The 22,800-nt window shown below is 37.7% G+C and overlaps 1 protein-coding gene across 2 annotated transcripts; it reads left to right on the top strand.

Moving 5' to 3' along the window:
• The first annotated feature begins 4,366 nt into the window (after positions 1 to 4,366).
• Positions 4,367 to 20,751, top strand: DYNLT1 (dynein light chain Tctex-type 1). 2 transcript variants are annotated; one of them, XM_044675730.1, is made up of 5 exons: positions 4,367 to 4,445; positions 11,706 to 11,747; positions 14,491 to 14,614; positions 14,717 to 14,794; positions 20,337 to 20,751. In XM_044675730.1, exons 1-5 carry the CDS (start codon positions 4,419 to 4,421, stop codon positions 20,405 to 20,407), a joined length of 342 nt encoding a protein of 113 aa, XP_044531665.1. In that variant the 5' UTR covers positions 4,367 to 4,418; the 3' UTR covers positions 20,408 to 20,751. The 2 variants fall into 2 exon arrangements, with proteins under 2 accessions (XP_044531665.1, XP_044531666.1); XM_044675731.1 differs by lacking the exon at positions 4,367 to 4,445 and adding an exon at positions 7,284 to 7,310.
• The last annotated feature ends 2,049 nt before the right edge of the window (positions 20,752 to 22,800 follow it).

Below are 22,800 nucleotides of genomic sequence, written 5' to 3'. Positions count from 1 at the left end.
CTGTACATATCTATTCTATATTTACTTATATAGGTGCTTGTTATCTCCTTTGATAGAATATAAACTTTTTTTTTTCTTGGAGTCAATACTGTGTATTGGTTCCAAGGCAGAAGAGAGGTAAGGGCTAGGCAATGGGGGTCAAGTGACTTGCCCAGGGTCACACAGCTGGGAAGTGTCTGAGGCCAGATTTGAACCTAGGACCTCCTGTCTCTAGACCTGGCTCTCAATCCACTGAACTACCCAGCTGCCCCCGAGTGTAAACTTCTTGATAGTAAGAATTGTTTTTTTATTCATATTTGTATTCTATATCCTCAGAGCCTAGCATATTGCCTGACCCTTGGGAGATTCTCTGTGAATTTTTTTTTTCTTCAAACCTTTAACTTATGTCTTACATTCAATACTGTATATTGGTTTCAAGACAGCAGAGAGCAGTAAGGGCTAGAAAATGGGTGCTGAGTGACTTGCTCTGAGTATCTAAGGTCAGATTTGAAACCAGACTTCCTCCTCCACTCCTCTTTAGGCCTGGGTCATAATCCACTGAGCCACCTAGCTGTCACCCCTCCTGAATTCTTGATTGATTGACTGATAACTGAAAAAAATGAAAGAACTTGCATATATTTGCATGACCTTAAAATTATAATTAATTCATTTTGCAACAACAAATTAAAAAAAATTTGTGTTAACCTATTATATCTATTGTACTGTACTCTTATGTTCGATAGTATACAAAGTTTAGATGAAACATATTTTCCATCCTCATGGAGTTACAATCTAATAAATAGATATGGCATCTATAAAGTAAAATAAAACATTGATTAATAAGTGAATTGACAGCTATGCCTATAATACTGCCACCCACTTATAATCTCTGCAACTATGTACATATATATGAGGGAACACGTGTCACACAATACTGGTTACTAAAGTAGCGACAGAGAACATTTAAAATTAGGAGAGAGGAAGAAAATTGCCATTCTGAACTATTATCAGAACATTCAATCAGTCGACAAACATTTTTAATTACCTATGCCACGTGCCTGTGCCACGTGTTGGAAATACGAAAGGAGGAGATCTTAAAAAGATCATTTTCATTTCTAACTTGGCAGCTACACTTGTGAAAAACAAGTAATACTAACCAATATCATCTTTCTTCTCCCCATGGATCTATAATTTTATCACTGTGGGCATTCTTTCATTGGTCCAAATGACAATCTTGTGCTTCTCATCTTGTGTATTTTTTATCTACACCTAGCAGTGAATCTTTTATAGGTTAGGAAAGAAGATGCTAAGCTTGAGAAAAAGAAGACTTAGTGGGGAAATGAAAGTTATATTTGGAATGCTGTTAAGGTGGGAAAAGGATAAGATCAGTTCTTTTTGGTTTGAGAATAGGTAAAAAATTGTGGAGACAAGTTTAGACATAAAAAAAGGAAATTTTTCCTAAAAACTCTAGCTGTCTAAATATGGAAGAATGGATGCCTTGGCAGGTAGCGAGTTCCTTATTACTGCCGATTTTTAAATAGAGGCTGGATGGTCCTATGTCTGCAGTTTCATAGCAACATTCTTGTTCAAGTATTAGTTGGACTAGATGGTCTTTGAGGATGCTTCCCTTGTTGTTACTCTGCATTTTTCATGCCACTTCTTATGAGCAAGAAGAGAACACAGAATTATAGAATCTCCTCTTCTAAGGAGACAGCACTGAATCATAGAATCTGAGACAAAAAGGATCTTAGAGGCAATCTAGTCCAGTTCATAGTTTAAAAAGGAATTCCTTCAGCACACATAGATGGCCTTCAGGTCCTCATAGGAAGACCTCTAGTAAAGGAGAACCAACTACCTCTCAAGGAAGTTCATTTCACTTGTTAGGAAATTTATTAGGAAATATTTTATTTACATTGAATCTAAATTTGCCTCTTTGCAACCTCCACTCATTGTTCCTAGGTCTGTTATCTGGGACCAGTCAGAACAAGTCTTTCTCTCTTCCATATGATAGTCCTTCAAATTATAAAAGAGTCACAATCCATTCCCCATTTCCCCAGCCTTCTCTATAATATCTTTGGTTTTTTCAAATAATCTTCATAATTCATGATCTTGAGACTCATTATTCTTCAGCCCTCTAGAAAACAGGCATGAAATTGGTCTACAATTGCTTGTTCTTGAAAAAGCTGTGCTGTCTTTTCTCTAAATGTTCACTTACCATCCCTTTGAAAATACATACTGATTTTTACTAAGAATTAAAGTCAATCTCACTAATTCATAGCTTTCATACCCTATTATCTTCTCTTTTTAGAAAATCAGCATTGCTTTTCTCTATTCCCATTATACCTTTCCTATCTAAAAAAAGTGCTTTGAGCTCATCACCTTTCTGGTGAGTAACATACTTCCTCATCAATCCTCTGGAGAGTCATCATTGTTTATGGTATTGATCAGAGTTCTTAAGTCTTTCAAAGTTCTTTTTCTTTACAACGTTGTTATTATATAAATAGTTCCCCTTATACACTGTACACAGTAACAGCAATATTGTAATGATAATCAACTGTGAAATATTTAGCTAGTCTGATCAATACAATGATCTATGACAGTTCCAAAGAAATCATGATGAAAAATGCTATCCACTTCCAGAGAGAGAGGATTTTTGAACTCTGAGTTTAGACTTAAGCATATTTTTTCACTTTCTTTTTTTTTTTGCCCCCTCCCCCAACATTGCTAGTGTGGAAATATGTTTTACATAACTTCATATGTAAAATAAGTATCATATTCCTTCTCTTCTTAATGGGTAGGGAAAGGGTAAAGGAAGAAAATTCAGAATTGAAAATAAAATTTTAAAAATTTTGTTCTTGGGGGCAGCTGGGTGGCTCAGTGGATTGAGAGCCAGGCCTAGAAATGGGAGGCACTAGGTTCAAATCTAGCCTCAGACACTTCCTGGCTGTGTGACCCTGAGCAAGTCACTTGACACCCATTGCCTAGCCCTTACCTCTCTTCTGCCTTGGAACCCATACACAGTATTGATTCTAAAATGGAAGGTAAGGGATTAAAATAAAATAAAATTTTATTCTTGTGGTTCTGTTCTCTTTACACCAAAACAGTTCATACAAACATTGCCAGTTTTTTTTGAACCTGTCTCTTTTGTTATTTCTTTTAGAGCAATAGTATTCTACACCACAACTTGTTAAGCTAGGTATTCGTGAAGTTATGGGTAATCTCTTTGTTTCCAGTTCCTTGATATAAAAAAGTCATTACAAATATTTTTGAAGATATAGGTCTTTCTCCTCATTCTTTAATCTCTTTAGGGTAGAGGACTATTTGTCTTTTAAATAGCTTGGTGATTAGTTTAGTTCCCCAAGCATTAATTTTCACTGTTAACTTCCCCCTTTTCTTCCTTATCCTTCTTGACTTCTCTGCAGCCTTTTTCACTGTCACACAGGCATCCATTTCTATTTGGTTTTGGTACCACCGCTCTATACTATTTCTCTTGGTGATCTCATCACAGATTCAACTATTATTTCTATGGCTTCAGCTGCCTACATGCTCATTAGAGCAAAGTGTTCTCATACGCCCATCGAGGAGCCACTGGTTGGGGGGTGGGGGTGGGAATCACATGCTAGGGTAGATGTCCCCCTAGCTCAACAACAGGTTTGACTGCTTGGCGGTTACCTTCCACTCGGTTTAGTCCCTGGGCTAAGAGAGTTTTATTGGGGTATGGCTTCTTGGCACCAGAGGTGAGAGTTGGGTGAAGGTGGACGCCAAAAGTGGATGAGCAGCCCTGAAAAGAGTTCGGCATGTCCTCCCGCCAAAGAGGCTAGTCCTGCCTGATCACCCTATACACACCACTAACACTTAGTGACTAAATCAATGTTTGCTAAGCAAAGAAAAAACGAGCTCCTGTTCCCTGGCCTCCACCACATTCCTCCAAGCTTTGACAAACCGAGGACCCGTCAGAGGAATTCCTGGGTGAGGCTCAGCCATCTCTCCCGGGCAGGAGGACGGTAAATGGCTCAGTCCTCTTCGCCCCCGTGTTTTGTTGTAGCTACTCTACGGCAACTAGGCAACTCGGGGAAGTCGTTCAAGTCGTTCACACTGGGACCCACCAACTTTCCCTGTCCCTCAGCCAAGTCTACCCACCCCGGGGAACTCAGGGAAGGCAGGAACAACGACAGGAAAGCCTACGTCGGTACCTAAAACCCAGCCTCCCTTGCCAAGCCTGAAAAAAGACAAGTGAAGTTTCTAGGCTCCCGCATCACAAAGCTCGAAGCTTCGCCAGCCCGCCGGCCCACAATGCCCCACGGCGCGGGGTGGGGTGGGGGGGACGAGGAAGGGGAGTTCTACGGAGCTGGGCGGGGCCTCGGGAAGCTGCGTCCAGAAGGCACTGCGCAGGCGCAGTAGGTAGTCCTCTCCTGGACAGCGGTAACTGAGGAGGGAAGATGGATGATTTGCAGGCTTCGGAGGAGGTGAGGGGTTCAGGGTCCCGAGTGGATCAGTATCCTCCGAGGGGAAGGGACAGGCAGCGACAATGGAAAAGAGATAGGAACGGGAGGGGAGGCAGCAGGTCTTGTTTGGGGAGGTGGGGCGCGGTCTCCTGCTTCTCCTTTGTCACTGACCCGACGGACACCCGCGATCCCCTGCGAACTGGGGACAGGGACCCCAGCCCCCCACTGTGGTGGCCACTTGGGGAACCTTCATGGGACTGGAGACGTTAGGTGGGTCTCTACCCTGGGGAGTCGGGAGGAGAGCGGGAAATGCCTCCTCCTCTCCTCACCCCACCCTCCGGTGTGATTTCACTCCCAGACTGGAGTTAGTAGAGAGAGGCTTGGTTGGAAAGCGTTAATCCGCTTTACTACTAGTGGTTATCGTAATAGTATTTTTTTTTTTTAATTTTTCTTAAAAATTACCTTTTGTTATTACATCTCCTTACGAGATGTAAATTACGAGCCGTCCTGGTAACCAAGATTCTTAAACAAAACAAAACAAATTTTTAAAAAGTGGATCAGCAAAACCCATCAAACATCTTTAGTGTTTGACCGTATATGCATATATGTGCTGCATATTTTAAAAGAAGCCAAGCCCAGACCTTTTTCTACTGTGGGCTGAAAAAGAGAAGGTGAACCCACCGGGAAACCTTGCCTCATGATTGTGGATGCACTTTCTATCATACAGAAGGAGAAGTAGCTTATGCAGGGGACTCACCCACCTATATAAGTATTTTATATATCGTAATCCCTTTACTCAAAAATGCTAAATTCTACTCACTACCCCTTCTTCTCAATACTTTTATTTTTAAAGGTGTGGTAGCACAAAACACTTGTCAATCAGCTGTATTGGTTTTAAAATAGACCAACTACTTATTTCTCCAAAACAGCTTTTCTAGTTCCTTAAGACAACTGTGAATTTGCTGTCAATATTGTCTGCACTGTGCAAAAATGCCTAATATGAAGGGCTTCTTTTGTCTTCCATATCTGAGGTACATCTAGAATTGGCCATTAGATTTTTGTATTTCATTCAGTTTTTGAGTTTGAAAAAGCATGGTCTTTTAATTGCTTCTCCCTCCCCCCCAAATGCAGGAAAATTAATATGTATTTAAAAATATAGTAGTATTTAATGGTGGACTATTTGCACTGGGTTTGCTGCAAAGCATGATAATCATTTGATGTAATAAGAGATGTTAACTCTTTGACATGCTCATATTAAATTGCTTTGTCTTGCTTAAAATTCAAACAAAAGGGTATCCTAGTGGAGTTTTAAAAAGTGTTTATCTTTTTTAATTTAAAAGAAATAATGGGAAAGTATTTTTTAAACCCTTGCCTTATATCTTAGAATATCCAAGGCAGAAATATGGTAAAGGCTAAGCAATGGTGGTGGTGGGGGGGTTAAAATGACTTGCCTGGGGCCAAACATATAGGAAGCTCTGAGGTCAGTTTTGAACCCCAAACCTCTTTAGTTTTATCTTCAGTCCTGGCTCTGTGTACTGAGCCTTAGTTTGTAATTAAGATTGTATTCCTAGAGTTTCCATGGATAGTCTTAATTTTCTACCTATACAACATATTTCTTAAAACTAATATGTTAATCATAGTTAAAAATATTTTTGAAAATATGTAACCAACCAAAGAAACTTTATATGCATTATTATCTTGGGAAATGGCATGATACAATATTAATTATGAGGGTAATTTTTGAAAACATTTTTCTTCTGGATATTCACCCAATGATCTTTTACAACTTCACTTTCATACTATCCATGATGTTTTATAGTAAAAATTACTGACTTTAAAGAAGGACTGGGTTCAAATAGCTGTGAGATCCTGTGCAGGTCACTTGATCTCTCAGTAATTTTTGTAACAGTGAAATCACAGGTTTCAAGCCTATCTTTTTTTTTTTTTTTTAAATTTTAAACCCTTAACTTCTGTGTATTGACTTATAGGTGGAAGAGTGGTAAGGGTAGGCAATGGGGGTCAAGTGACTTGCCCAAGGTCACACAGCTGGGAAGTGTCTGAGGCCAGATTTGAACCTAGGACCTCCCGTCTCTAGGCATGGCTCTCAATCCACTGAGCTACCCAGCTGCCCTCAAGCCTATCTTATATCCCATCCCCATTCCACCAAAAGTTGATTTTAAAGTCCCTTTCACAATCCGATGTGTTGAAATTTGTACAAGTGACTTTTCTGTTTTTGGTTCGGATTTCACGAAAGCTGTTCCTCAAGGATCATTTAGACTTCTTGGATCAATAAAAATTTTTAGTTATTTGGGCTTTTCCAAAGATAACTTTCTCTATTAAAAAAAAACAAAAAACGTTTTCTCTGAATACTTTTAAATTAGATAAACTTGTAATCAGTTCTTATCTGCCAAATAAAGAGCGCGTTGGTAAATATCTTTTTTATAATATCTTTCCAATGTAACTTTTGAGAGGCAGAGAACATGCTGGACCATGGCTAAAATGGTTAATGAAAATTAGGTAATGGACAGCAGCTATTATTTAAAAAATACACAAAGAAATTTACTATTATCTAGTTATTGCAATTTTCCTATTAATGGTGTTATATAATGAATTTTGTTTATTGTTTTTCTGTTATGTTCATGAGAGTAAAATTTTAAATTAATTAGTACCTGCTAACCAAGATCTGCCTCTCTTTAAGCAATATGGGTAGTTTACAATAAGCAGATACTTGGGAGCTTATTTACACTAATAACAGTATAGTTCCTGCCTTTTCATTTGTGTGCCCAACTCTTCATAATCTCATATATGGATTTTTTTTAGCAAAAAAGATCCTGGAATGGTTTGCCATTTTCTTCTCTAATGGACTTGCTCAGGGTCACACAGCTAGTGAGTATCTGAGGCCAAATTTGAACTCAGATCTTCCTGACTCCAGACCCAGAGATTTATCAACTAAGTCAGGTATATGGGTTTTTCAAGGAGAACTAGCATCTCTGATGCTATTGCTGCTCATCCACTTTTGGTGTCCACCTTCACCCAACTGTCACATGTGGCTCCAAAAAACTAGCGTCATGTATGTATCCCAGTAAAACTGCCTCAGCACCTGGGCTAAATCAGGTGGTTGGTATCTGAAAGGCCTCAAACCCCTCAGTGAGTTTGGGGGGGGGGAGGGTTAGGGGGTAGGAGGTTCTACTCAGAGCATGTAAAGATTTCCCCTAGTGTTGGTAGAATGGGAGTATGAGAATGCTTTATTCCAATGGCCATGAAGGCAGCTGAATCGGGTGTTGGGAGCCCTTAGAACTTGGTTAGGCATCCTGACCACCAGGTAGTTGGATGAATTTGGATGAGAGTAAGAGTGATGACTTTGTGCAATTCTACCTCACTTAAATCCAATTTATGCTCAAATCATCACCAGTGTTGCCATTGGTCATCTTTAAAAATGAAGGATGAACAGTATCAAGAAGGTATTACTAGAAATCATCTAAAAAAATCAACCTGATGATTTCTGACTTCTTAGATTGATTTTTTTCTTTTTATAAGATTATTAAATTTAGAGTTGGAAGATCTAGTTTCATTATTTTGGCTCTTTCATTTATGTAATATTGGGTGAGTCATTTAACCTCTCTGGGCCTCAGTTTCCTCACCTTTAAAATGAGTGTTCAGTTAGATGTTCTTTAAGGTCCCTTCTGACTCAAGTTTCTGATAGGATGATAGAATGCTGTTATGCTTGTCTTAAGGAATGTGACATGTGGAAAAGTATTAACTACTAAAGTTCTGTTCTAGTATCCTTTTTTTTAAAATTTTTTTTTTAGAAAAATTTTCCATGGTTACATGATTCATGTTTTTTACTTTCCCCTTCACTCCCTCCCCCATAGCCCACACACATTTCCACTTGTTTTAACATGTGTCATCAATCAATACTTATTTCCATATTATTGATAGCTGCATTGGTGTGGTCGGTCATTTCGAGTCTACATCCCCAATCATGTCTGCATCAACCCATCTGTTCAAGCAGTTGCTTTTCTTCTGTATTTCCTCTCCTGTAGTTCTTCCTCTGAATGTGGGTAGCATTCTTTTCCATAAATCCCTCAGAATTGTCCTGGGTCATTGCATTGCTGCTAGTACAGAAGTCCATTACATTAGATTTTACCACAGTAATAATAATAATATTACTAATATTATAATATAATATTATAATAATATTAATAATAATAGTAGTAGCACAATAGTATTCCATCACCAGCATATACCACAATTTGTTCAGCCATTCCCCAACTGAAGGGCATACCCTCGTTTTCCAGTTTTTTGCCACCACAAAGAGCGCGGCTATAAATATTTTTGTACAAGTCTTTTTATCTATGATCTCTTTGGGGTACAAACCCAGCAATGGTATGGCAGGATCAAAGGGCAGGCAGTCTTTTAGAGCTCTTTGGGCATAGTTCCAAATTGCCATCCAGAATGGTTGGATCAGTTCACAACTCCATCAGTAATGCATTAGTGTCCTGATTTTGCCACATCCCCTCTAACATTTATTACTCTCACTTGCTATCATCATTTTAGCCAATCTGCTAGGTGTGAGATGGTACCTCAGAGTTATTTTGATTTGCATTTCTCTAATTATTAGAGTTTTAGAACACTTTCTCATGTGCTTATTGATAGTTTTGATTTCTTTATCTGAAAATTGCCTATTCATGTCCCTTGCCCATTTATCAATTGGGGAATGTCTTGATTTTTTTTTTTTTATACAATTGATTTAGCTCCTTATATATTTGAATAATTAGACTTCTGTCAGAGTTTTTGGTTATAAAATTTTTTTCCCAGTTTGTTGTTTCCCTTCTGATTTTGGTTGCATTGTTTTTGTTTGTACAAAAACTTCTTAATTTAATATAATCAAAATTATTTATTTTACATTTTGTAATTTTTTTCTAACTCTTCCTTGGTTTTAAAATTTTCACTTTTTCATAGATCTGACAAGTATAGTATTCTGTGTTCACTTAATTTACTTATAGTTTCTTTCTTTATATTCAAGTCATTCACCCATTCTGAATTTATCTTGGTGGAGAGTATGAGATGTTGATCTAAACCTTAATCTTCTCTCCCATATTGTTTTCCAATTTTCCCAACAGTTTTTGTCAAATAGTGCATTTTTGTCTCAAAAGTTGGGTTTATCATACACTGTCTTGCTGAGGTCACTTACCCCAAGTCTATTCCACTGATCCTCCCTTCTGTCTCTTAGCCAGTACCATATTGTTTTGATGACCGCTGCTTTATAGTATAGTTTAATATCTGGTACTGCTAGGCCACATACAGTATCCTTTTGTGGCATAAAGGTGACCCTGGTTTCTCAGAGACTCTCTTCTCAAAATAGCAGTCCTTTGGCTGAGACAGATCCAACAAACTAGAAAAACTTTTAGTATGAGCCTTATGATAGTCTTTGACCTAGCCAAATTTGGAGAGGCTCAACAGATCAGTTGCAGAGAAATGAATTTTTTGACCATAGCATCTTTTCAGAGACTATCCATTAAGATTTAAAGCAGTTGGTTGAATTCAGCATCATTGAGGGGGGGGTCTCATACTAAAAAAAATCATAGCATCTTAAATAAGAACTTCTAATCTTTTTTTCCTATTTAAAAAAAAAGATTGTTTAAAGCTAGCATATCAAAATTTACTCCACAGCTGCCTTTAAAATGCTAGGCTAAGGGGGCAGCTGGATGGCTGATTGAGAGCCAGGCCTAGAGATGTGAGGTCCTAGGCTCAAATATGGCCTCAGATACTTCCTAGCCATGTGACCCAGGACAAGTCATTAAACCCCTGTTGCCTAGCCCTTACCACTCTTCTGCCTTGGAACCAATAAATAGTATTGATTCTAAGACTGAAGGCAAGGGTTTAAAAAAATGCTAGGCTAAGTAACTTAAAACTTTCATAATCAAATAGTATAATGATGGCTATAGTCTAGTTTACAGTAAAGACTGGTAGTCTGAATTTTGTGGTATGATTAAAGATAAAAGCAAAAAGATTATGACAGTAAAGGAAAATAATAAATGTTGAAAGCATGTGGTAAAATTAGGGTACTAATTTTACTGGAGTTGTGATAGGGCACTGATGCTAGTGGAGTTGTGAATTGATCCAACCATTCTGGATGGCAATTTGGAACTATGCTCAAAGGGCTTAAAAGAATGCCTGTCCTTTGAGCCAGCCATACCCCTACTAGATTTGTACCTCAAAGCAATAATAAAAAAAAGTTGTACAAAAATATTTATAGCCACACTTTTTGTGGTGGCAAAAAATTGGAAAATAAGGGGGTGACCTCCAATTGGGGAATGGCTGAACAAATTGTGGTATCTGATGGTGATGGAATACTATTGTGCTCAAAGGAATAATGAACTGGAGGAGTTCCATGTGAACTGGAAAGATCTCCAGGAATTGATGCAGAGTGAAAGGAGCAGAACCAGGAGAATGTTGTACACAGAGACAGATACATTATGGCACAATCAAATGTAACAGACTTTTCTACTAATAGCAATGCAATGGTCCAGGACAATCTCAAGGGTCTTGTGAGAAAGAACACTATCCACATTCAGAAAAAGAACTGTGGAAGTAGAAACACAGAAGAAAAACATAGGACTTAACACATGGTTCTATGGGTATATGATTGGGGGTTTTGTTTTTAAATGATCACTATTACAAATATGAATAATATGGAAATATTATTTTTTTAAGCCCATACCTTCCATCTTGAAGTCAATACTGTGTATTGGCTCCAAGGCAGAAGAGTGGTAAGGGCTAGGCAATGGGGGTCAAGTGACTTGCTCAGGGTCACACAGCTGGGAAGTGTCTGAGGTCAGATTTGAACCTAGGACCTCCCGTCTCTAGGCCTGGCTCTCAATCCACTGAGCCACCCAGCTGCCCCCTGGAAATAGATTTTGAGCTAATTGTCAGCTGCAGGAGTTAGGGAGGGAGAGAATATGAATCATGTAGCCATGGGAAAATATTCTAAATAATTAAATAAATTTAATTTTTAAAAAAGCAAAAAGATTGAACCAGAAGTCATGTGTCCTAATTCTGCAACTAATAGTGGGATCTTGGGAAATTCATTTCACCTTTGAGTTTTTCCTCCATCTGAAAAATGGGGATGGGAGAAGAGGGAGAGGTTGGCCCAGATTTCCCCCAAACTTTTAAAGTTCTGTAATCATCATCTAACCTTGTTTTAAATGGAACAACTTGCAGAGAGTAGAATTAAATCTTTTTACACAAGTTTAATTGCACTCATTTTTTTCTTGGCAGACTTCTTTTGTGGTTGATGAAGTGAGTAACATTGTAAAAGAGGTAAGATATACACAAGAAGTTTCTAAGTATTTGATTTATAGTTGGTAAAGTGGCAGTTTGTGGTTTAACGTTATTAAGAAAGAATATTTCATAAACATATTTGAAGTTGTTTCAAATGGTGTTATATATGTTAGCTGTCACCTTCAAACCAAATTTTTCTTCACAGTGAATTTCTAAGTACACCATACATAGGATGTGAATTTCCTATTTAAAGATGATAGTTAAGATGTTTTTATTGCCTATAGGTTTAACTTATATGGGAAATTTCATATGTACTAGTAGCAAATAAGCTTATTTTTAAAAAAAGCTTCATGTAACTAATTTGCCATCCTTAGTACCTAATTTGAATATAAAATGAGAGTAAAAAGGTGGACGGTAAATTTAATGAATATAAAGTCAAATAAATTTCATGATTATCTTGTCATCCATAACTCCTAATTCTTCAGGAGCTGATTTTTCTAGTTTCAGTCCTGTTAATTTCCTTTTTTCACCAGTAGCTTTTAAACTCTCAGCTTTTGCCACTACCAATATCCTTAGTATCTTTTACTAGAAGATGGTGAAGTTAGGAGGAAAAGGTCATGAAAACTAAAACTAGTCCTATTTGTAAGATTTTTATGTGAGGTTTGTTAAAGTAATTTTTGTTCCTCTTATTACCAAAGATGACTTAAAATTAATGCTAGTATGTAAATAATGCCTCTTATTGTTCCTCTTATTACCAAAGATGACTTAAAATTAATGCTAGTATGTAAATAATGCCGTAAAGTGATAGCATACCAGAACTATAAGAAATCTCATTAAGATACACCTGGAAAAGGCAAATTATTTTTTTCTTTTTTTTCTCTTTTTTAAAACCCTTACCTTCCATCTTGGAGTCAATACTGTGTATTGGCTCCAAGGCAGAAGCATGGTAAGGGCTAGGCAATGGGGGTCCAGTAACTTGCCCAGGGTCACACGGCTGGGAAGTGTCTGAGGCCAGATTTGAACCTAGGACCTCCCGTTTCTAGGCCTGGCTCTCAATCCACTGAGCTATTCAGCTGTCCCCCAAATTCTTTTTTCTTTAATAGTTAAATTCACCAAATGTTAGCACTGGAAATCAGACATTTTCATGTTGCCTTTAGAATCCATAAAAATTTGTATTGTTTTTCGAATATATCTAGGCTAAAAGTCCAATTTACACAATACAACAATAATGTAAATAAAAGCTGAATTGCGATTAATTGGAGTGACTAATTGCAGTCCTGGAGAATACATCACACTTTTAGCTCCTTAGAGAAGGGGAGGCTACAGGTATAGAAGGTTGAATATGTTATTCCATATGGTCACCATGTTGGTTTTGGATAGTTTTTGTTTTTTTATAATGGAAGTTCCAATGGGGTGGGTAGTACGTTGAGAAATAGCTCTTGTATAAATGAAGGCATTAACAAAATTATATAAATGTAGTATCAAGAAGTACAAAAGTGAAATATGATACAGACACTGAGAAATGGGTGTTGTGCTATAAACAGGAATTGTGTTGGATGAGTTTTATTAGAGTCAGGCATGCCCCAACTTGTCTACTGTATTGCATTGGTTTTTGGTCACTAAGCAAAGTTTTAAAAAAAGATATATGTGTTCTATATCAGTGGCTATCTATAGTGAATCTATATTCAGTCAAACTGAAATAGAAATATCTCTGTGACTACATATTGACATAGAAAACCACAAATTATTATCTAGTTTGCATTGTTGTATTTTTATTTATTCATTAAACATTTTCCTATTACATTTTAATCTCTCATTCCTAAGTTTGATACCTCTCTTCTAAATCAACTTAGAAGGGTTGATTGACAATGATGAATTTGTGCCAGGTAGCACATTAAAAAACCAGAATCTTGAACTATAACATCTTCAATAGTAGCTCTAGTCGTTTGTTGTTTTGTTACATACAGTATCACATGCCTTAAGACTGCAGTTTTATATACTTAATATGAGCTCATGAAAATCACTTAACATCTTTGTGCCCTATGTCTTCATCTGTAAAACAAGGGATTTGAAATAGATGGTCCCCAGTGTCCCTTTCAGGAAAAAAAAAATGATCTTATGCTGTGAGGAATTGGGGAGGGGATAAGATACTAAGTCTTGGCAAAGGGGCATGATCATAGTAATGGGAGTTTAAACTATCTGGACATCTGCTAGAATTCTTACTACAAAGTAGGGCAGCTAATACATTGATTTCCCTCACTGATAATACCATCCTTCAAACTGTGGATTCTATTCTAAATTTGATTCTCACCAGTTAGAAAGAACTCATTGGAAGGAAATGGCGGAGAAACTTGGGTAAAGTGATCATGACATCTTAGAGTTTATGGTTATATACTTGACTCTAGAAGGCAGAACAAGGAATAGTGAGTGGAAGTTGCAATAAGGAAAACTGAGGCTTGAGTAAGGAAAATCTTCCTAATGAAAAGAGCCATCCAGAAGTGAAAGGAGCTTCTTTGAAAGGTAGTAGAGTCTTCAAGCGAAAGTTGCCCGGTTAGGTAGGGTATTTTGTTGACATTTGTGTAGGTAGAGGTTTAACTAAGTGGCCTCTGAAATTCCTTCAGACTGATTTTTTTCTTAATAGTGACATGTGTGTTCATTTTAAATATTTTTCAAAAATCAATAATACTGATATTAAATTTTGTATCATTAAAACTTGTAGATGCCAGATTTCAATTCTAAGTTCCTTGGGTGCTTATTTTAATACCATGCTATACTTCCCCAGGCCATAGAAAGTGCAATTGGCGGTAATGCTTATCAACACAGCAAAGTGAATCAGTGGACCACAAATGTAGTAGAGCAAACTTTAAGTCAGCTTACCAAGTTGGGGAAACCATTCAAATACATTGGTAAGAACTTTTAAAAAATATATTTAAAATAGATGCACAGAAAACCAATGTGTTTTTGTGGATTACATGGATTTCTCTAATTAAAGTTTCTCTTTTCTTAAGTGACCTGTGTGATTATGCAGAAGAATGGAGCTGGGCTACATACAGCAAGCTCTTGCTTTTGGGATAACACCAGTGATGGTATGAAATGATTTTAATTTTCTTGTGTAAGAATTTTCATTATAAGAATTCTCATTTTCATTCTTCTTCAAAGTTTAAAACTTCCTTTTTTTGTTATTAGGTTATAAGAATTGTTGTGAATAGCATTTTTGACTTGGTGCAATTAAATTATTTTTAATAAGACATTTCCAGTCAAGGTTCTAAACATTTTCTTTTCAAATAAAGTTTTAATTATTTGAAAATGTAACATGCTGGGGGCAGCTGGGTAGCTCAGTGGATTGAGAGCTAGGCCTAGAGACGGGAGGTCCTGGGTTCAAATCCGGCCTCAGACACTTCCCAGCTGTGTGACCCTGGGCAAGTCACTTGACCCCCATTGCCCACCCTTACCACTCTTCCACCTATAAGCCAATACACAGAAGTTAAGGGTTAAAAAAAAATAAAAAATAAAATGTAACATGCTTTCTATATGAAGTTTTAAAATTCAAGAAACATATATTAAGTGCTTATTTTGAAAAGACACTGGGGGTATAGAACCATCCCTACCCTTAAGGAGCTTGTGTCCTACCAAATAATGAAGAGATGTACTAACTTTCATTTCTTTTATACCCAATTAAAAAAAAAGTCTACTACATTTGAAGCACAGTGTGTGTTAGGTACTTAGGATATAGAAGAGTTATATCTTGCTTTAATGATTGCAAGAGCAACACATATACAGATACTTATGTGGGGCAAGGCCTGGGCAAAGAAATATGAGACATTTTAGGGAGAAAATACTTATAGCTAAGAAGGAAGGGGTTGAAAGAAGGCTTCATGGAGGCAGCAGCACCTGAGTTGAATCTTGAAATAAGAGTTTTCAGGAGACAGAAGTCTATATAATTTAAATATGGATGGTTCTAGAAGTAGAAGTATATATAAGAGAGAGCATCCATTTTGACTGAAAAGGAGAATGTGTGAAAGGGATTTGGGGCAGCTAAGTGTCTCAGGGGCCTGAGTTAGGCCTGGAGATGGGAGGACCTCAGTTCAAATCTGACCTTAGACATGATGTTCTAGCCATGTGATCCTGGGCAAGTCACTCAACCCCAATTGCCTAGGCCTTACTGTTCTTCTGCTTTGGAACTCATACCTAGTATTGATTTTAGAATCTAAAATTGACTCTAGAAGGTAATAGTTTTAAAAAGCAGGGGAGAGGAAGGGCAGCTTGGACTTGATCATTCCTAAGGGTCCCTTCCATTTTGACATTGTCATTCTGTAAGCAGAATAAAGTAAAGCTGGGAAAGATAGTTTAGTATAAATAAAGGGCAACCAGGAGAATGTGGGTAATGGAGGCCATGCCAAAGGAGATCCATCAGTTGATGGAACTGTTGTGTTTAGCTTAAAGAAGAAACTTAAGGGAGCATAATAGCTATTTTCAAATATTTGAAAGACTTCATGTGGCAGGGAAATTAGATTTTTGCTCCTCTGTCTCAAAGACAGCTTAGTATAAGGGAAAATTTCTTAGCAAACCAAAATTTGTCTAACAGTGAAATGGCCTGCCTCAGGAATTCTATTATTCCCTTTCACTGGAGCTCTTTAAGGGGAGGCTGAATGACCACTTGTTGGGGATCTTATAGAAGGCCATTTGTCTGCAGGTAATAGGTTGGACATGATGACCCTCTGAAGTTTCTTCTAACTCTCAGTCTGTGATTCAGATTGTGGATGGTCTTGTGTACCAGAATTAGAAAGCTTATACTTTATTCATTGGGCATTAGGGAAATTTTTTTATTAGATAAACACCAGTTTCAAAGTCATACACGAAAATTATTGCCCAAAAGCAGCAATATGAAAGATGGCTTGGTAAGACAGGAAAACTGGAAGACCAATTAGGAGGAGGCAGTTATTAATAGAAGACTAGGTGAGAGATAAGGACCTAAATGAGAGTGATAATAGTGGAAGAGGATGATGCATGGGAGAAAAATTATGGCTAGAATTAATAGAACTTGATAGCTATTTGCATGCAGGTGGAAGGATAAAGTAAAATAGAACTCACAAGCTCTTAAGGTTTTGGGGAGTGGGGGATCTAAATCCCTTTGAGGCATGTTGAATTGAGGTGCTAGTGGGACATTGAGGTGGTGATCTTGTAATGTACAGAAATGGGCAGCCACTTTCTGTAGGTACAAAAAAGCAGATTGCCATTTTGGAACTCAGAACCTGGCAAAGCAGCCCTGGGCATGTGCCAAGGTGACAGTTAGGGACAGGCTATTGAGGTTCACAGACCCCTCAGGGCTCATTATTCTTCTTGGGTTAGGGAGGCAGGAGGTGACAGTTTGGGCCCTGGGAGGTGGGAAGTTTTGATATAGGCAAGCAGGCAGGGTCAACCTATATTGCTAGCCATATCAAACACCTTTTATTGGCATAGCCAATAAGCTTTATTTCCATCCAAGATTATTCAACAAACAACAAGAATTTCAACAGCATCTGACCCAGGGATTTCATAGCCCTGGGCTCAGCACCAAACAGCTCCAGAGTCAGAGGGAGACCCCTAAGGTCCCTTTGAACTCTACTCCTTAGGGAACATCTTCATTTTAAATATATATTTAGACTTTAATACTTTAGGCAAGATTACATCACTCACTCTCCTCCCAATTTACCTACTCTTCAATTTACCAAATAAACCCAGTTTAATCTCTAAGCCTATAGTGATCCTTATAAGTCTAACTTTGAATGACAGTATCTATAATAGTTTAGTCACATCCTGATAACATCTTTAACTGGTTATAGCAGCTTCAAGCTAGTGCTAACCCTTAAATATAACCAAATGTTTCAGGAATCAACATTCTACTTCCTGGTTACCTTCTGCCCAACTGACTGCCAGAGACTAGTCTCTAAGGCTTGTGGTTAGCAAGAGAATTCTTACTCTTAAAGGAGGCTTAGCCCAGCTGGTGTGGGGAACAAATCTTACTCTCATATCAAGCTGTGGTTTGGGCTTCTCTTGAGTTATTCCTAATACTACTTTAGCCCCCTACTGGTCATAACAGTTTGGCGAGCACAGCGTTAGGACAAGAACCTACACCTTAATTTGAACTGAATAGCCACAGCAATGGCTCTGGCAAGGATGACCTTCATTGTCAGTAGCTTTTGTCTTTTGTTTTATACAATTTTGCAGGGAGCATACCAGCAGCTCTGGCTTTCTACAATCCCTGCATATTTATTAAGGATCGTACTACTCTGACTCATATAAATGGTTTGCTGGCCGAATTTGTCTCCTACATCCCTACAATGACTGCTATTTTGGTCTCTATATTTCAAGGTCTATGGGCATTGAGAAGGGTCTGTGAACATCTGTGAGGAAATGTCAAATCCAATAATAATGATACCTTGGTCCAAGTTCTGAAGGAACAGATAAAACTTTTGGTTGAGGCTAACAGGCAAATATGTGAATGGAAACAATTGGATGATCATACCATTCTCCAACTGGAAGTAATTGAAAATGGACAAATGGGTACAGGCATAAAATCAAAGTTTGGGAGAGGAGGGGCTGAGGACAAAGCCTGGAGGTGCTCAATTTTTAATTTTTTTTCTTAACCAGACCTTTAGTTTCATTGGTAAAGGGAACTTCTGTGAGGAACTTCTTCTCCCAATGCTGATTAGTTTCAGCACTTTGCCTGTATTATGAGAGTTGCCTAGGGCCCTGAGTGATTAAGGGGCTTGTCTGTGGGGTCATGTAGCCTGGGTGTGCCAGAAGTGAGACCTCAACCCAGATCTCCATGACTTTGAGCAGAGCCATGTTTCTTTTTGGTATATTCACTTTTTATTTTTTATTTTTAAAATTCATTCATTCATTTATTTATTTATAGAACCCTTAACTTATATGTATTGACTCCTAGGTGGAAGAGTGGTAAGGGTGGGCAATGGGGGTCAAGTGACTTGCCCAGGGTCACATAGCTGGGAAGTGTCTGAGGCCGGATTTGAACCCAGGACCTCCCGTCTTTAGGCCTGACTCTGAATCCACTGAGCTACCCAGCTGCCCCCCCCCCCCCAATTTTTTTTAATAAAAACTCTTACCTTCCGTCTTGGAGTCAATGCTGTATATTGGCTCCAGGACAGAAGAGTGGTAAGGGTAGGCAATGGGGGTCAAGTGACTTGCCCAGGGTCACACAGCTGCGAAGTGTCTGAGGTCAGATCTGAACCTAGGATCTCCCATCTCTAGGCCTGGCTCTCAATCCACTGAGCTACCCAGCTTCCCCCATATATTCACTTTTTAAAAGGATAAGGACATAATAATCAGGGCAGTAGGGAAACCCAGAGAGTCTACTGTCTTATAGCAGTCATATTCAGAATGAAAGGGGTGATAGTATACAATATCAAATGATGATGCATAAAGGTCAAGGATAAAGACAAAAAAAAAAACAGTTATCAAATTTAGTAATAATGTCGCTAGAAATCTTGGAGAACAATTTTCTTTTTAAAAACTTTTTTGTTCCATTAAATATTTCCCAATTACAGATTTCTATTTTAACAACCCCTACCTTCCATTTAGAATCAATGTTAAGGCAGAACTGTATTGAGGGCCAGGCAACTAGGTTTAAATGGCTTCCCCAGAGTCACACAACTAGGTTTGAATCCAGGTTCTCCTGACTCAAGGCCTGGCACTTTACCCACTATACTAACAAGCTGCCCCTTCCAATTACTTTTTTTTTGTTTTTTAAGTTTTTTAAACCCTTAACTTCTGTGTATTGACTTATAGGTGGAAGAGTGGTAAGGGTAGGCAATGGGGGTCAAGTGACTTGCCCAGGGTCACACAGCTGGGAAGTGTCTGAGGCCAGATTTGAACCCAGGACCTCCCATCTCTAGGCTCGACTCTCACTCCACTGAGCTACCCAGCTGGCCCCCCCAATTATTTATTTATTTTTTAAGCCCTTACCTTCCGTCTTGGAGTCAATACTGTGTATTGGCTTCCCCTTCTCCTCCCCAACCCTTGAGAAGGCAAACAACATATCAGTTATACATGTGAAGTCTTGCAAAATACATTTCCTTATTAGTCATGTTGCAAAAGAAAACATGCAAAAACCATCAAGAATAAAGTACACAAAAGTATGTTTCCATTTGCACTCAGAGCTCATCAGCAGAGAGCAATTTCAGTAACCTTGATGGAAACCAGATGTAAAGGAGTTGAATAGGTGGGTGGTGAGGCAGTAGAAACAAGAAGCATAAGCTTCTCTCTAGAAATGTAGGGGTGATATGGAGAAGGGGCACCAATGATGTGAGGTTGGGATAGTAGAGTAAAAGCAGTGTTTGTGTTTGTTCAAAGAGAGACAGGCCTGAAGAGGCACACATGAGGCAACCAGCCAAGATGGGAGAGATCAAAGATGCATTCAGAGTGATTTCTTGGAGCCAGGTCAGGGAAGAAGATGGGGAAGGAAATAGCAGTAAAAAAAGGATGGATGAGGGCACTGAGAAGTGAAAAGAGAGTTGAGTTTTTAAAAGATGATTAAATACATCCTGATCTTATTTTATGTCAATCAAAGAGAATACTGAAATAGCTTTCCTAATTTAAAATGCTAAATGTGTTTTGTTGTTTCCACAGGAAGCTGCACTGTGAGATGGGAGAATAAGACGATGTACTGTATAGTCAGTGCCTTTGGACTGTCAATTTAACTTTCCTCCTTGGAGCCTTTATTTTTTTCTCTACCATTTCCATTCCATGTTTTATCTACATACTGTGAATTCAACAAACTTTTAAAATGTTTTAAAAGTATCTTACACTTTCAAATGTAGGGGAAAAAGAATCCAAAATGGCCACACTGTTACATGGGTTTCATACTTCACCCTAAATTGACATCCAGTATTGTTACTTTGTCTTAACTCTTCAATACTTCAAGTATTCAAAGGTGCTAAAAATTACATCTGCTGCAGCATGACACTTTTCTAATTTCTGAAATGATTTATAGCACACACTAACTTCTCACTTTATACTTTTCTTAGTAGTATAATAAATTATTAAAATTCACAAATTGTGTCCCCTTTTTTTTTCTTATAAGGTTCTGGGAAGTCAGGATTCATAGTCTTGGGCATCCAATTGAAATAGTTGTGGTAGCGTACTATAATGAAAGAGATGAAATGTCTAGAATGGGGATACCTGACCTTTGGGTAAGGAAGCATTGCATTTTATTTTTCGGAAGCCTTAAGCGGTATGGTAGTATTGGGCTGATGGTGAAATTCCTGAGCTACTAATGCTCAGTTAAAACACTCTGCATGGGCTGGCTGCCATTGTGGCAGCTGTTGTCTTGAGAGCCACCATACATACCAAGGCTTCCCAGTCAAAATAACAGTTGTCATTTCAAGTGATAGGGACTGGGCCTCTGATTTCAAGAGTATAGGGGCTTGCCAGGTAAGGAAACTCCTACCAATGCAGTATAACAGTTCTGTAATATGGAAGCCCAGAGCGCTGCTCACGGTCATTTCAACTACATCAGAGGTCAGACTTAAACATGGTCTTGGTTTTGAGGTCAGCTTTTCATTATACATACTGCCACACATTAGGAAATGTAGGATTGTGTCTTTCCATACCAAGTATATTAAACCATTTAGATTTGAAATAAAGATTAATTCAACTGTCTTTTTAGCTGTTAGGAGAAAGAAGGAATATTTATGTAGCACTAACAAGAAAAAATGTACAATTCTAAATCTTTAAAGCAGCTGATTTTGCTTGGTGTCTAGTTTTTCTTACCCTGAGTTTGTAAAGGTTGTGACTATAAAAAGACAGGGACAGACATACTCTTGGGTAGCTGGAAAGCCTAGTCCCTTTCTCTCAATCTACCCTAACTTCAAACCTACTTCCCAAAGACTTAGAATAAGCTACACTTTATTGAAACAAAACCTGAAGTCAGTACTTGTAACCACCAATGAGATCAAGGCTGTTGGCTCTTTTCCCTAATATCCTAAAATACCTCATCCTGAACAAGCCAAATTAATTTCATATACAAAGAAGGGAAACAAATTAATACAGTACACAATCTAGATGCAAATTTGATGGCAGAATGTATAAAATTTTATTTATGAACATATTTATTGGAAGTATGATCTTAGGATGCATACCCAAAATCAATGAGATTTGTGAAAAGATACAAGAACCTTCCTCGAAAGTTAGAATAATACAGTTCGTTAATATAGCACTCACACAATCTTTCCTTTGGGTATACAAGTTTAAATATAATTTTATTTTATAAATATTACAATTTTATTTAAAAAGTCAGTTCATAGTATTACAAGTCCCTTCTGTATTTCTGTATATCAAGAATCAAGATCAAACAAGGATAAAAAGATGGCACTGAATAAAAGAAATTCCCTTTGACCTAGAGAGGAATTATTGTAAGATTCTCATCTTTTAAAAATCTAACTTAGGAGGTCAACAATTTAAGAATCTTCCTCTATTTTTTTCTTAAGAAAAAGTGCAGATTTATACATAAGCAAAATTGAGAGCTTTTATTGGCTTCCATGGATGGATAAGAAGAGTTGGAAAAAATAATTCCCTAGGCAATATTTTAGGTAAGATTTGTACACTTCAGAAGTGTTAGTTCAAATATTAGGGTGAACTACTAAACTGAGATTTTTTTTAAAGTCAAAAATTTACAAGTATGCCCTGAAAAATAAGTTGCATACAAGCCAAACTTATGAGGGATAGAGAAGTGAGGATGTTAGGGGAGGAGTCCTGGTTTCTTCAAATTGATAACTGTAATTCCATAAATATTTGGGGCCAATGACATTGTCTCTACAATGGATTACAAATGGAAAAAATGCTAAAATTTCACATAAACAAATGCAAAAATGGCAGTACTCTAGCCTTTCTTGAATACATTTAATTATGCTAGTAGTTCCACTATTTTTGGAAGGAAGATGATTAAACCAGGAAGAAAAAGTTCCTTATTGCTATATAGTTAAATAATAAATATACCTTGTATCTTAAATGAAAGCTCAATTTTTCCTTTATCCCTCCATCAAAACAAAATTTGAAATGTCAATAGCCATCTTCTAGCACATGCCCTTAGACT

The sequence above is a fragment of the Gracilinanus agilis genome, chromosome 4 (genome assembly GCF_016433145.1).
Source record: "Gracilinanus agilis isolate LMUSP501 chromosome 4, AgileGrace, whole genome shotgun sequence".
Lineage (NCBI taxonomy): Eukaryota > Metazoa > Chordata > Mammalia > Didelphimorphia > Didelphidae > Gracilinanus > Gracilinanus agilis.
This window is presented reverse-complemented; position numbering and strand designations above follow the sequence as displayed.